Here is a 16794-nt window from a genome sequence, read left to right as displayed (position 1 = left end):
ATAATCCATAGGAGTGGTAATGAGACTCTCTATTTGGGTGGTGGCAGTGAGAATAAAGTGAAGGATGGTGGAGAGATTTGAGAAATGCTTCAGAGTAATTGAACGAAATGACCTGTTTGATCTGTGTGTGACTGAACCTAAATGGAAGCAGAAAGCTAGTGGAGCAGCATTTATTAAGTACCTACTATATGCCAGGCAGCTTAGACAGATGGCAGGAGATAATAGAGGACAGAAGGGACTGGCATGCTATAGTCCACAGGGTCATGAAGAGTCATATATGACTGAACGAATGAATGACAACAATAGGCCAGGCATTGTGCGAAGCGCAGGGCATACAAAGAAATGCAAAAGATAACCCCTGTTCTTGAGGACCTCATAGTCCAGTGGTGGAAACAACGTGTAAATTGCGTGCAAATATATAGCCAGGATAAATTGGAGGTCATCAAGAGGGGGGAGGCTTTGGCATTACTAGAAAAATCCTGTTGAAATTAACTCATTGGCTGTGTGACTTGCAGCAAGTCATCTCTGAAAGTCTCAGCTCCCTTCATCTTTCACTAAGGGGTTGGAAAAGATGGTTTCTTAGATCTCTTCTAGCTCTTAAATCCAACGACAATCGCTATGAAACCTTAAACATTAAAGAGGAAAGAGCCTTCGGGCTCACCAAATCCAACTCCATCATTTTTGAGTCAAGGAATTCTGAGGCCTAGAGGGGCTAAGGAAGGCAATGTATTCAAATTCACACAGCTGGTAAGTGACAGAGAGTAGGGCTGGAATGCAAGTCTTCTGACTCTTGTCCCACCGCTAACTCAGTTCCATCATGTTGGACTTACCTTCCACATTCTGAATCACCACTTCTTTAGTCTCCTCTGGGGATGCATATTTCTTTTCTTCAGTGTCTTTTTGTTTCAAGGATTCATTCACAGCCCACAAAATTAAGTCATGTAGGTTAAGAATGGCGGTGCCATCATATGTGTAGAGTCTAGAAGCTGCTCTGGTCAGACCAAGTTGTGCTGTACATCCTGAAAGAAGCTGGAAACGAGACACCTTAAGGACCTAGGCAGTGGGGGGTGGGGGGTGGGAATGGTGACTATACTATGAAGAAGGTCACTCGTCTGTTTGATACAAGAAGTCATTGAATGCTCAGGGACTCTATTTCAAAATGTAACCCATTACCTAGTAGCATGTGTGCTTATGTATACGTGTAGATATAGGTATGTGTATGTTATTGTGCATATGTATATCTATATCTATATATGGCTGTATTTGTGTGGATCTATATGTTTATATAAACATATAATTAAAACACATAAAACTATATGCACATGGATATGTATGCTATGCAACACACATATGCATACACATACATACAGGTACAAATACATGTTATATATGTATAGGCTATATAAAGCTGTATAGATTATTTTGTCTCTATATACACCTTATATATGTGTGTGCATATACACACACACATATATACATATACATATACATATGTGTACTGTATACATATATATTGTCTGTAGGGTCTAGTGACATTTGTCTAAGTCTCCTGCAACATTTCCTCCATCCATTTCAGTAATAAGTCCCTACATACACATAGGACATTTGAGCACATTTTCTAATTAAGGTGTTTCCTTGAAGTGAATCCTAGAAAATATAGTTCCGTGTTCTTCTTCTAATGTGACTTAGCATTTCTGTAGTACTTCCTATATGGGAACTGCTTTGAAATGAATGATTGGTTAACCTTCATGACCAAGCTGTTGGGAAAATGGATGATAAATGTCATTACCTCCATTTTACAATGGAGAAAGGGGCAGGAGGGTTAAATTGTTTGCCTGAGGCCACAAAACCAGGCAGTGATGGAGCCTAGATGAAGCCCTGTGAGCCTCTGGCTCCCTGGCTTTTGTTAGTTCACTGAGCACCAACCTTCCCAATAAACATTATTTATGTTCAACTACAAAGAGAATTCCTTTACTCTTTCCTTTCTATTTTTTTAAGCAAGGAAGAACCTAAAGTCAATTCTTGCCTTGTTCTTGAGTGGTTCCCTCTGGTACTATCCTCTATATCTAAATATGAGGCTATGCATCATGCACCCCATACTTCATTGAGAAAGCCCAGTGAGATCATACAATTGAAGGACACTATCAGCCCAAAGAGTTCCCCAACCCTAAAGCCTCCCAATTCACCTTCCCCAGGATGCATATTTGGAGTTGCTTCTCTGTCAGTATTCTGGGCAACTCTTTTGGTCACAAAACTCCTGTGAATTCTGAAGTGGCTAACATCAATGTGTGGAGAACATGTTTTCTCTGGAAAGCTAACTGGCCAAATTAGAGCACACATGGGAAAGTGTAAAGTACCCCAGGGGATTAATTATTATTCAACCCAGAGGTGGGAAGTCTTAGTTTAAGACCCATGGGAGAGAACACAGGATCTGCCATTATATTCCAACCAAAATGTCCATAAAGCAATCCAATAATATGCTAATTATAGTTGAACTCCTTTTTAAAATTACTAATGTTATTGAAAACATAGGTTCCAGTTTTACTGATGCATCTTTACAGATATATGGGTGGACAATTAAATATTAGATCCCAATATTTTGACTAGATTAATTGGCTCAAAAGAGTTAGCTCTCCTTCCTAGAAAAGGCCGCTCATGGGTACAGAAGTACAGAAATGCCTTGTAGTAAGGTGAAGCCACAGGGAGAAATGAATACCAAAACCTTACCTGAGCATCGTGCTTTATAATTTATATAATGCTTTCAAATAGAATACTTTTTACTAGAAAAGTACCGTGAATATTGGTCTGTTTTTATCTGAAACAATCTCCATGTGAAAATACATAGTGTGAGTAATAAATGTCACCAAAGAGCTGTATAACAGGAAAAGGAATGGATTCATGTAGTGAGAATGAGGGACAGAAACATTTATTTATTTATTTATTTATATCTAAATAGTAGGTGCCCATTAGTACCTACATAATGCCAAAAGAACCAGAGCTCGCATGTACTGGATATACAGGGAGCCTTAGATGAGAGTCACTCAGGATGATGGGTAGACGTGGTTGGGTGGTAACTGGCATTGATGGAGGAAATAACTACATCAATGAGATCTCAGATTGATCCAAGTACCTTAACATAGTTGCTGCTCCTTAGGAATGGAAATTAACTGGAATTCCCTTTAAGTGCAAAATACCAATTAGAAAACTAGTGACCAGGTTCTTCTATAGAGCATGCCTAGAATGCCCAACCTCATATCACTCACAGATTAAGGCTCCACCTAGTCTTTAAAGCTTAATTCAGATATCATTTCTTCTATGAGATATCCTTGATATCCCTATTTCAATAACAAATACGCACTCCCTCCTCCAAACCTTCACAGGAACTTTTAAAAATCTCTCTAATCTACTCTTTTATACTATAGAATATGTTGTAGTATATTATTATTTTATGTTGTAGAAATCTGTAACCATAGTTTATGCCCCTGGACTATAAGCTCTTTGAAGGCCAGGGACCACATCTTATCCAAATTTCATGTTTTTCCTTAGTGCCAAGAAGAGTAGGCACTTAATAATGTTGAATTAATTAATTAGTAAAATTTTTTACAGGTTCACATCTATTATCTGTTAGGTCTAGCATGGGGATATATGTAAGTCAAGTGGCTCATAGATTGAGAGATTTAGTACTTGAGGGAGCCATTAAGATAATATTATCTGTGGGGCAGCTAGGTGGCACAGTTGATCTGGATTCAGGAGGACCTGAGTTCAAATCCTGCATCAGACATTGACACTTACTAACTGTGTGACCCTGGGCAAATCACTTAAACCTCATTGCCCTGGGCCCCCCCTAAGATAATATGGAAAATATTATAGGAAATTAGGTAAGTCACTTGCTCAAGGTCACAAAGGTAGTAATTGGCATAACTGGGTTTGAATCCACATTCTCTGACTACAAATTCAGCATCCTTTCAACGTATAAACCTTTACTAAATCATTTTTCATTTAGTCTTGTAAATACATAGATACATTTATATATATATATATTTATACTATATTTCTAAGTATACATATGTCTATATATAATATCTATCTAATCTATCTATCTCTCCAATATCTCTGTTGAGTTTTATAACAACCACATGGAAGTTAATGCTTCAAGATATCTCTATTTTACAGATAAGAAAACTGAGGCTTAAGGAATTTAAGTAATTTGCCCAAGGTCACAGAGTTGATAAATAAGAGAGGCAGGATCTGAACCCATGTCTTCTAAGCTCCAAGTCCCACAATTTATCACCCTTAAGAATAGTGTTAAAAAAAAAGAATAAAAAGAATAGTGTTAAACTCAATTAGACATGGAGGTCACTAATTAGTACAAAAAGATCCCTGTGGGCTATATGTTGACTTAGTTTTAAATGTAATGTGATTTCTATTTTATTGTATTTTTGTTTATGGTTAAATATTTCCCAATTTTTGATACCTCTGCCCTATAGCACATTGCCCCCACCCTCTATACTTTAAGCCCCACAAAAAAAAACAACAAACCCACAAAAACCTACCCCTGTTTTCTCATTTTCTAATAACTCTTTACTTAAGGAAACATCTTACATATAGGTAGGAAAGAAAATAGCATTTGCATCATTTGCAAGCTCTAGAGTTAGTTGTTCAGAGCTTTTACCAACCAGGGTCACTGCATCACAAGGAAAAAAAAAAACTGACATCAGAAAGTCTGAGGAAGAATTTAGCATCTGAACAGTAAAGTCACTTACCATAGGGAAAGACTGAGCAACAATTAATTTGCCATTGGTGGATCCTGTTCCGTTTTTATGTGCAATTATTTTTACCGGTGTCTGGCGCATGGTTGCCAAAAGATTATGGGATAAAGTTTGCATGGAGCCCTCTCTTTGAAAGGATAATAGGAGTTCTTCATAATGCCTTAGACTATTTTCGTCTTCAAAAGAGGATAAATCACCCTGTAAAACACCATACAGCATACTGATGACATTTTTATTGTCATAAATTTCCTGAGACGAAATATTTGTTTTGGCATGGTGACCAAATTCCGTCTCCACATGGTAAGTATATATATTTTTGACATCTCTGTTTTGTGTTGGTTAACTTATATTCTTGAGAGATTTCTGCATGAAAATTAAGCGATTAAACTTCTGACTAACCTAAAAGGCTGTGCGGCTACTCCTGGAATTCTAATATCGTCACGAACTAACAGTCAGCACTTAGGGCACTTTGGATAGAGCCGCGTCGTCATCGTGTACCAAGTTCCAAAGGTGGAACTCTCCAACTACAAAATGCCGTTGCTGAAATGACAATGCCACATTCCGTTTCAGCTGGAAGAGTCCTCGGAGATGGATCAACCAGACCCCTCATTTTACAGAGGAAGAAACTCAGTTTCAGGAAGATGGAAGGTCCCAGAGCTTAGGGTCAGCAGGACAAGGATTCTTAATTTCCAGTCTAGTAACTTTCCTCCACTTGATTCCTGACTTCACTTACTCTTAAATGTTAAGGAGTAAGCCCGGGCTGAAGAGTTACCCACATTTCTCTCATTTAAAGAGGTTTTCCCATATTGAGCCTCTAATAAACATAAATGTCTGAGATCGAAATTCTTGAGCCTCTCAATCTTCCAAATTCCAAATTGTGATGCTGCTGAATTTCAAGGGACCATTGGGAGTAATCTACTACAAGTAAAAGTTCTGTGAGGATTGGGGTAATATTTTATCTCCCCCAGGTCTTTGCACAGGCTCTGTATACAATAGGTGCTTACTAAATGTTTATTGAATTGAATGACTTTAAAAAGGTAACACACCTGAAAATTGCCAGAACTTTCTCTTCCTTTTAAAACTTAATTAAGCGTCTCTCCTGGTGGGGCTGCTAGGTGGCACAGTGGATAAAGCACCGGCCCTGGATTCAGGAGGACCTGAGTTCAAATTTGACCTCAGACACTTGACCTTTCTAGCTGTGTGACTTTGGGCAAGTCACTTAACCCTTACTGCCCCACCTGCCCCTAAAAAAAAAAAAGAATCTATCATCTAGTGAAAAACCGACAATCTAATAATGCATAGGAAAATGCCTTGGTTCTTTGCTTAGCTTTCAGGGACCCATGTTTGAGAGGAGCACAGGTTACATTCATGTAATTCTTTTAACTATTGTATTAGGATCATAGAAACATAGTCTTTTATAGTAGGCTGTTTCATGGAGGGTATTTTTTCCTCTTTTGTAAAATGGGAAAACTGCTTCAGAAAAGGAAGGTAAATGACTTACCTAAAGTAATAATTGAATGAACAACCAGAAGAGTTTACACCTCCTGATTCTCAACCCAATGAAAGCCGTGGCACATGAGTAATAATTCATTTCCTCTCTGACTTGCAGTGATCTGGCCACTTAGTGTAATAGCTGGTGCACTTGTAATCCCCTGCCTCTCTCTCTCTTGCTCCAGTAGGTCCTTGTCCTTTCTACCTCTCTTGCCTTCCACTGCTACTAAAGGTGAAGAGAAGGTAGCAGAGACAATGGCAAGGGAAGAGTAAAGATAAAGAGGAGAGTGATGATGTGAAGGGACTGAGAACACAAAAGGTTTTCTTAACCTTTAAACATCAGTTGGTGAGTGCTTGGGAGGCTCTTCCTTCTTATCTACACCTGGTTTCTGTGGTTTCCTTTAAGATTTGGCTCAAGTCCCACCTTCTTCTTCTTTTTTTTTTTTTTATGGCAGGGCAATGAGGGTTAAGTGACTTGCCCAGGGTCACACAGCTAGTAAGTGTCAAGTGTCTGAGGCCGGATTTTAACTCAGGTCCTCCTGAATCCAGGGCCGGTGCTCTATCCACTGCACCATCTAGCTGCCCCCAAGTCCCATCTTCTTCAAGAGGTCCTTCTCAGTCTTCCCCTTCCCATACTCCCTTGCCCCATAAGTACCAGCATCTCCCCCTTTTATCCTACATATACCTTGTACGTACATAATTGTTGAATCCCTCATTAGAGTGAGAGCTTTCAAAAGGCGAGGACCTTTATTTCCTCTTATTTTTATCCTCAGTCTTAGCACAGTGCAAGGCACATGGTAAGAACCTGATAAATATCTTTTTGACTTATTGGCAAATAAATTATGATATGTTTTATACCCAGAGCAACATCTTGTTGTTGTTGTTGTTTTGAGAGATGTTCACTGCATTTTGTTCTGGAGATCTACCCCTTATCAATGGTGGCAAAATAATGATCAGTTTCACTGTAAACTTATCCTTTATAAAATTAATATATAATATTTTATTTTTCCCAATTACATGTTAAAACATTTTTTCACTTGTTTTTTTTTTAAATTTTGAGCTCCAAATTCTATTCCTCTCCTTTCCCCTCCCTGAGACAGTAAGCAATCAGAAATAGGTTATACATGTGCAGTCATGTAAAACAATCCTTTGCAAAATTAAAAGTTAATTGGGATGCTGAAATCACCCTGGTTTAAACTGAGATCTCTTGTTGGTCTGTCTGGTGGTGATATGCACTCTAGTCATTATACATAGATATGTGGGTAATTGAACTAAGGTGTATTAGCTATTTAGCAAAGCAAATCTCCCTGAGTGTAGTTGCATCAATGAAGAGTTATTAGGGTTTCTTAGTGCCCAATTTATGTACATTAAGCTACAGAGGGGCTGGCTAGTTACTATTTTAACTTTGCAAACTATTAGTCCACTTTACAGACTCTAGGTTTCAGACAAACTGGACAACAGGTGAGATCCTCAGGCTCATTCCATCTCCCACTGCTCACTAGCCTTGGAATGTACTTGCTCCTCATTCTTGCCTCTCAGAAATTTTATGAACAGTCATGTACTTCTCTTTCAAAATGTTCCCTGGTCCCTCCCAGTTGTTAGTCCCCTCATTCCTCAAAATACCTTTTTTTTTTTTTAAACGTTCATACATCAAACAGAAGCAATGCAACTAAAATTAGAAGGGAAGCAGAAAGCTGGGAAACAATTTTTATAGCCAATGTTTCTGATAAGGGTCTCATTTCTAAAATATGTAAGAAACTAAATCAAATTTATAAGAATGCAAGTCATTCCCCAATTGAGAAATGGTCAAAGGATATGAACAGACAGTTTTGAGATGAAGAAATCAAAGCTATCTATTGTCATATGAAAAAATGTTCTAAATCACTACTGATTAGAGAAATGCAAATTAAAACAACTCTGAGATACTACCCATACCTATCAGATTGGATAATATGACAAAAAAGGAAAATAATAAATGTTGGAAAAGCTGTTGAAAAATTGGAACACTAATACATTGTTGGTGGAGTTGTGAACTGATCCAACCCTTCTGGAGAGCAATTTGGAACTATGCCCAAAGAGCTATGGGACTGTGCATATCCTTTGACCCAGTAATACCACTACTAGGTCTATATCCCAAAGAGACCATAAAAAAGGGAAAAGGACCCATATGTACAAAAATATTTATAGCAGCTCTCTTTGTGGTGGCAAAGAATTGGAAATCGAGGGAATGCCCATCTATTGGGGAATGGCTGAACAAGTGGTGGTATACATATTTAATGGAATACTATTGTTCTATAAGAAATGATGAGCAGGCAGATTTCAGAAAAAACCTGCAAAGACTTAAGTAGGCTGATGCTGAGTGAAGTGAACAGAAGCAGGAGAACATTGTACACAATAACAGCAACATTGTCTGATTATCAACTGTGATAAACTTGGATTTTCTCAGCAATACAATGATCCAAGACAATTCCAAAGAACTCATGATGGGAAATGTTCTCCACATCTAGAAAAAAGAACTTTGGATTCTGAATGCAGATTGAACCATATTGTTTCTACTTTGTTTGTTTTTTGAAGTTTTTGCCTTTTGTTCTGATTCTTTTTTCACAACACGACTAATGCAGAAATATGTTTAATGTGATTCTACATATACAACCTATATCAGATTGTTTTCTGTCTTGGGGGAGGGAAGGGAGGGAGAAAAATTTGGAACTAAAAATTTTATGAAAATAAATGTTGAAAACTATCTTTACATGCAACTGGAAAATAATAAAATACCTTTATGATTAAAAACAAACAAACAAATAATAAATAAGTAGATGAATAGAGAGAAAATGAAAAAAGAAAAGGAAAGGAAAGGAAAAGAAATGTGTAAACATATATCTCCTTAGCAGAAGATAGGTTTCATTTCTGTCCTTCTATGCCACAGCACATAGGAAAACTTTGCACATAATAAGTGCTTGATAAAATTCTGTGGAATAAAATTTGTAGTTTCTTGGGCATTTGTCTTTTTTTTATTATACTATGTTATGGAAATGCTTTATTTCATAAATTAAAAATAAAAATTCAAAAATAATTAAATTGAATAGAAAACAGAATGGTAGATAGGAGAAGAGAGAAGAAGTGTGAGAGACATCAAGGTAAAATTTAGATTATTATTAGAAAATGTATTTTAATCTAACTTGGGAAATGATGAATTAATTTAGAGAAAGTAGTTAGAGAAAGGGGCCTCCCCTGGAAGCCAGGGGAGGGCAGGCACTGCTTTGTTTCTGTTCTTGTAAGGGGTGTCCCAAAAGTCTTAGTACAGATTTAAGCTTTAATAGCTATTAAATAGCTTAATACCGCACTAAGACTTTTGGGACATCATGTATCCACCCCACTCAGCGCTTAATAAATGTTCTAGAATAGAATGGGTTTTGTGAGAGAGGATGAAAAAAGAGAGTATGTTCAGAGAAGACCACCAGCTTCACAGCTTCGTGCCCATTACGACACAGCCTCAGCAGACCTCAGTGCATTACATACCTGGTTCGCATGGATGACCTTGGAGGGTCTTAAGGAGAGTTGCTTTTGTTCCTTGGAACCGAAGGCACAGAAGAACTTGCTGCCTGGAAGCAGTTTTTTCAGGTCTTTCTGGCTGACCATGGACCTGGCACAGGCCAAGCAGATCATGATCTTCGCCTTGCTGCCAGGTGGACGGAAGTAGTAGCCCTAGGAAGGAGAGCAGGAAATCGATCTCATTCTCCTAAGGAGGCATCAACCAAGTGCTCCCTGTAAGGACTCAGGGCATAAGCCAGAACCCCAGAAAGGTTTTCAATGCGGTTTGGTCAGTGTGGGCTTTCAATCCACCGCGGATTTCCTTATTTACATATATAGTCTGGATCAAAACTTCTTAAACTGTTGGGGTTCATTGTAGGGGTCACAAAAAATCTGGCAACAGTAAAAGGTTCTGTATACCTGATTTATATAGTTATAATGCTTTCATTTTCTTTTCTTTTTTGGGGGGGGCAATGAGGGTTAAGTGACTTGCCCAGGGTCACACAGCTAGTGTCAAGTGTTGGAGGCTGGATTTTAACTCAGGCCCTCCTGAATCCGAGGCCAGTGCTTTATCCACTGCACCACCTAGCTGCCCTATACCTGATTCATATACCTATATACCCGGGGTCGCCTAAAAATTTCACTGGCAAGAAGGAGTCTCGAGTGGAAAAAGTTTCAGAAGCCCCTCTCTGGGTTGATTTCTCTACCTCACTGATTTCTCCAAGGCTGGTCCAAAACACTCAGTGTTAATCCATGTATAAAGAAAACACATGTGACCTGAGGACAGTTAGTGACACAATGAAGAGGACAGTGATCTGAGAGCCAAGAAGACCTGAGTTCGAATCCTGCCTCAGACATTCCTTAGCTTGTAAGACTGGCAAGTGGCTTCAGTTTTCTCATTGGTAAAATGAGAATAATAATAGCACCTACCTCCCAGTGTCATTGTAAGGATTAAATGGAATATTAACAGCAAAACGCTTTGCAAAACTTATACATGTGAATGCCTTGCTATTTTCATATCATCATCAAAGGGTCAAACTTGGGGTCGGGAATACCAGGGTTCAAGGTAGCACAGTGAACAGAGCCTTGTGCCTGAAGTCAGAAAAGATGGGTTCAAATCTTGCCTCAGACACTTACTAGCTCTGTGACCCTGAGCAAGTCACTCAACCCCATTTACCTCAGTTTCCTCATCTGTAAAACAGAGGCTAATAATAGCAGCCACCCCCCCCAGTTGTGAAGATCAAATATTTGTGAAGTACTTAGTAACTACTCATTTCCTTTCCTTCCCTTCCTTCTTTCTTCCATTCCTTCATTGCCTATATGTTTCCTCCTTCCTCCTTCCTTCCTTCCTTCCTTCCTTCCTTCCTTCCTTCCTTCCTTCCTTCTTCCTTCCTTCCTTCCTTCCTTCCTTCCTTCCTTCCTTCCTTCCTTCCTTCCTTCCTTCCTTCCTTCCTTCCTTCCTCCCTTCCTCCTTTCCTCCCTCCCTCCCTTCCTTCTTCTGATATGCACTAGAATAGAACCAAGAACACCTCTCATAGCCTCTCAGTAACTCCAAGCACCTCTCTAGGACAGGTGTTGATAACCTGAGATCACTGGATTAAAAAAAAAATATATATATATATATACACACACACACACACACACATATGTGTATATATGTATATATCTTAATAATTGTATTTTACTATAATTTGTTCCCTTTGTAATCTTATGTATTTTATGTGTTGAAAAACATTATTCTGAGAAGGGGTTCATAGTATTCACTAGAATTCCAAAGGGGTCCATGAACCACCCCACCCCTGCCCGCCCAAACCAAAAGGTTAAGAACTCCTGATCTGGAACTATATGAGCTACAGAAGAGATGGAGATCTACATGGTGGAGGGAAGTTTCATGCCAGGAGTTCCCTGGAGGGATGAAATCCTAAGTTTAGACAAAAACAAAACAGAACACAGAAAAGCCTTGGGTGTGTTTCTTGACAAACTTCAACCACGTTCTCTAGGAAAAAGCATGACCACCACTGCTTCTACTAATAGCAATGAAAATAATAGCTCCTATTTATATATCTCTGCAAAGTGCTTTTTTCAGCACAGTGCTGTGGGGAATATGGTACAAATATTATCTCCATTTTAGAGATGAGGACACTGAGGATTTGATCAAGACAGTTCTCTGACTAAGGCTACAATATCTTCTGATCGCCTGAAGCCCAAATTCCAAACTCTTTGGCCTAGCTTTCAACACCCACTGTACTCTGTTCCCACTTGACCTCTCTCGTGCCAGGACCCTGAACCCCCTGGCTGGGGGACATTCAGGATTCCCAATCTCCTGGCTTTAACAGACCCCAAAGCAGAGGTTCTTAACCTGGGATCCAGAGACCCACCCCTCCAAGACAACACATTTCCAGGCATCTGTTAACTAGGATGGGAAAAAATGTACATCTTTATTGTCACTCAACTGGTGTCCTTGGTAATCCTGTATTATATTTAGTCATTTATTTTAGTCATTTAAACACATGTGAAGAGGGGTCTGTACAGAGGCTTCACAGGTCTAAAGGAGTTCATGACACAAGAAGGTTTGGGGTGCAGTTTTCATTGATCCGGTGACACAGATTTATCACAGCCAAGATGCTTTTCTGTTTCCAAGGCTCGGTACCTTGGGCAGCACAGCTGGATGTAAACCTAGCACACAAGACCCCACCCCATCCCCACCCCGATGAGTACTCATAGCACAGAGGAAACCCAGGGATGGGGAATGATGTCTGGGGCCCTTCTGACCCCTGCAATAATGTCGCTCTGGTGGGGTGAGATCCCTTATGTCTTTCCCTTCCTCCAGAGACGGTCACATTCTGCACAGAATGCATAGGACTGGTCTCATAGACACCAACAATAGAAATCCTCAGGCTCCCTGCCTTTGAGCATTGGCCCTGGATAGCATGCCTGAGATGTCATGTGCATCTCAGGGGATCCACTGGCTTTTTGATCCTATGGATCAGCTGTGCTTTGCTGTGCTAACACTTTCTTTCTCAATATTTCCTCTCCCTGCCCTTCTTCCCCTCCAAAAACACTTCTGATCCTGTCGGGTGGGAGTTTTCAATGTCTTCAGAACAAGACATGTTCATTCCTGTCTCTCAGTCATTGCCCGTGTTCCTTTCCCCAATGCCAGTGTCTTCCTTTTTCTCTTATCTAACTTCATACATCCTTTTAGCCTTCACCCAAACCTTGCCTCTTTCTGAAAATCTACTTTGTTGGCTCCAGCCATCACTGAGCTATGTCTTTTCTTTTTTTTTTTTTTTATAATTTAAGAAAATTTGCTTTATTTGTTTTGTATTTGTATTTTTTATTTTTTGAGCTGTGTCTTTTCTACACTAGCAAAGCAGAAAGAGTCTGTCCAGTACAATGCAGCATTTAATTATATGCTGTCTTCCCCTGGGATCCAAGTGTTTCGTGTGTGTTTTCTTATGGGTGAGAATGATGCCTTATAACAAATTCATATCCACTCACCCCAAGACCTAGCTCAGTGCCAGTCAAATATGATGACTGCTTCTGCCATCAGAACTACTACTACCACCAGCTGCTGTTATTATTACTACTACCAGCTGATTGGCTGGCTGCTTCCTACAAATTGCCATAGGATATACACCAACTAATCTGTATGTCTATCCATCCATCCATCCATCCATCTATCTGTCTATCCATGGAATCAGGAAGACAAGAATTCTAATCTTGCTTCAGATATTTCACCAGCTGGGTGACCCTGGACATGTCACATAACCTCTGTCTGCTTCAGTTTCCTCATTTGTAAGATGGAAATAAAATTAGCACCTACCACACAGGATTGTTATGAGGATCAAATGAGTTAATGTTTGTAAAATGCTTTAAAAACCTGGATGTGCTCTATAAATGCTGTTATTAGATATATGTGTATATATATTCAAATTTATCTAAAATAGCATTGTATGTTAATGCAAATTATATGTAGATTGATGTCAATGATAGCATTATAGCATATACCTATACTATAGCTATAGTTACATCTATATATAGACATATATGGAACTAGAACTATATGTATAAATAAATATATATTCATAACTATAACCCATATGTACACATACATACATACATTTGTATATATATTATGTAGATAGATATTTATACATATAGCTATATCTATCGAGCACCTAAGGTAGCATAGTGAATAGAGTGCTGGGCATGGAGGCAGGAGGATACATCTTCCTGAGTTCAAATCTGGCCTCAGCTGCTTACTAGCTGTGTGACCCCTCGGCTGTAAAATGAGCTGAAGTGTCTGCCCCCCCCCCAAAAAAAGCCACACCAAATAGTGTCACGAAGAGTCAGCCATGACTAAACAGAACTAAACAACAGCAACAATATGACTATACACATATATAACTATATCAATATATCTGCATAATACACATATAGATATAACTGTATCCATATAGAGAGATATTTATATCTCTATATGGTTATTTATTGTTGTTCAGGCATTTCATTTGTGCCCAACACTTTGTGACTCCATTTGACATTTTCTTGGCAAAGATACTGGAGTGGTTTGCCATTTCCTTCTCCAGCTCATTTTATAGATGAGGAATTGAGGCAACAGGGCAAAGTGACTTGCCCAGGGTCACATAGCTAGCATGTGTCTGAGGCCAGATTTGAACTCAGGAAGATGAGTCTTCCTGATTCCAGGCCCGGCACTCTATCCACCAAGTCACTTAGCTGCCCTTATATAACAATACCTATAGATATAACTACATCAAATTATCTGCACAATATACACATAGATGTAGATACGTATAAATATAATTCTATATCTACATAAATATATATCTTCATAATACATACAATGCTTATATATATGCGTCTGCATATATCATTGGGTTATAGATAGGTGTGTGTATATGTGCGTGTGTGTGTGTGTGTGTATATATATATATATATATATATATATATATATATAAAATCTATCTCTATCTGAATGTATACATATACATACACCAAAGTCCTGGACACTATCAATTACTTCAACCTTAGACATAGTTCCATTTTTTTTTTCAACTGAAATGACCTTAAAGAAAATGGGTCAGCCCCTATTTTGCCACTGCTGCTTTCTGAGGACCAGGAAGCCGTTCCATCGGATTCGTGGCTCGCCTCATTGGACTGGAAACTCTTTAAGGACAGGAGATGCTTGGCCATTACATCTGTATTCCCAGAGCTGAGCCAAGTGCTTTGCATCAGAAAACCTTCACAAATACATTGCCTCTCATTTAAGCGTCTCAGTCTCACCAAATCGCTCCCCAGACAACATCCTGCTCGGGCATTGGGTCACTTTCCAGGAGAAAGGGAAGAATCTTGGCCTGGCGGCCATCTGCCCATCTTAGAGAGATACCCACTTACTACTTGGTCGACTTCTTCTCCCTTGGTCACGGTCGACGTACAGACGCCAGCATGGTTTGCAGACATGATTTCTATGTCCAGTTTTGTGCTATGAAAGGCCTTTAGCACCCCCTTGTTTTTCATATATAACCACTTTTGATTGGCAGCCCCATTACCGTATGGCTTATATCTCTGTCAAAACAAAGAGCAAAACAAAGGGAGTCAAGGAGGAGAAACGATGGTCAGTCGATCTACATTTTACCAAGCCAGGCATGCGGCCAGTGCTAAGTGCTACAGATACAGAGAAAGGTTAAAAAAAAGAAAGTCCCTGCCCTCAAAGAGCTCACAGTCTAATGGGGGAGACGACATGAATACAACCACGTACAAAGGAGCTGTAGATAGGATCAGCTGAAGATAATCAGGAGAGGGAGGGTGTTCAAATTAAGGGAGATTGTTAGTCTCTGGAGTGTTTCTTGTTCCTTCACACAATGAAGGAAGACAGGCAGCATGCTGTAGTAGAAAGACTGCCTACTGGGGCCTGAGAAGATTGAGATTCTAACCCCAACTCTGCCACTAAGTAGCTGAGTGACCTTGGACAAGTTACTCCCCTCTTTGAAGTCCCAGTTTTGTCACTGATAAAAGGATGAGGTTGGAGGAGATGGCCTCTAAGTGGCCTTCACACTATATCTTGTAAACTTTTCTAACCATGATAAGGACTGTAGCTCCTCCCAGATGCCACTAAAATATAAATATCTATATATGTGTAGCATAGACATTTATGTATACATGTGTTTTATACATGTGCATGCATACAAATAGGTATGTATGCATGTGGGTATGGATGAATAGGGGCAGCGAGGTGGTACAGTGGATAGAGTACTAGGCCTAGAGCCACAAAGTTCTGAGTTCAAATCTGGCCTCGGACTCTTACTAGCTGTTTGATCCTGGTCAAGTCACTTTAGCCTGTTTGCCTCAGTTTCCTCTTCTGTAAAATGAACTGGACAAGGAAATGACAAACCACTCTAGTATCTCTTCCAAGAAAACCCCAAATGGGGTCAGAAGAGTTGGACATGACTGATTTGATCAGCCACAATTGGACACAGTGTACCCCGACTCCCACAAAGCCACATTATTTTGGTCTCCTTTAAGAATGAAGAACAACAGGGCAGCTAGGTGGCGCAATGGATAGAGCACTAGCCCTGGATCCTGAAGGACCCGAGTTCAAATCCGGTCATAGACATTTGACACTTACTAGCTGTGTGACCCTGGGCAAGTCACTTAACCCTCACTGCCCCGCAAGAAAAAAAAGAAGAAGAAGAATGAAGGACAACAACCATGCAAGCGCTAAATAAGAACTTTTACTGGTTTTGTAGACAATTTGCTTATAAACAGCCCAAGAAAGAGAAGAGTCTCCACCCAATGGTGCTAATCAATACCGCGGCAAATGAAAGACCATCATAAACGCAGGAAAAAAGTAGATAAATGGCACCTCCTGTGCTAAGGTAAGGATTGGCAAGAAAGAGGAAACAGAGCCTTCTCAATTGCTTTAAAGGGAAAGGCAAGCATGGCATCTCCAGAACCTCCCAAAATGTAACTGACTACATATTGG

The 16794-nt window shown here is 39.5% G+C and overlaps 1 protein-coding gene across 1 annotated transcript in view; it reads right to left on the bottom strand.

The window, feature by feature from the left end:
* LOC122731659 (doublecortin domain-containing protein 1-like) overlaps positions 1 to 16794 on the bottom strand; it is a 67033-nt gene that overhangs the window by 29796 nt on the left and 20443 nt on the right. Inside the window, exons 6-9 of the mRNA XM_043971913.1 lie at positions 15207 to 15377; positions 9753 to 9965; positions 4764 to 4967; positions 831 to 1029 (exon numbers count right to left, since the gene is read on the bottom strand). Coding sequence (XP_043827848.1) covers positions 831 to 1029; positions 4764 to 4967; positions 9753 to 9965; positions 15207 to 15377 — 787 coding nt within the window. The remainder of the gene's footprint in view (positions 1 to 830; positions 1030 to 4763; positions 4968 to 9752; positions 9966 to 15206; positions 15378 to 16794) is intronic.

Source organism: Dromiciops gliroides, chromosome 6 (assembly GCF_019393635.1).
Source record: "Dromiciops gliroides isolate mDroGli1 chromosome 6, mDroGli1.pri, whole genome shotgun sequence".
Classification (NCBI taxonomy): Eukaryota; Metazoa; Chordata; class Mammalia; order Microbiotheria; family Microbiotheriidae; genus Dromiciops; species Dromiciops gliroides.
The sequence above is the reverse complement of the archived record's forward strand: the minus strand, read 5'-3'. Positions and strand labels throughout refer to the sequence as shown.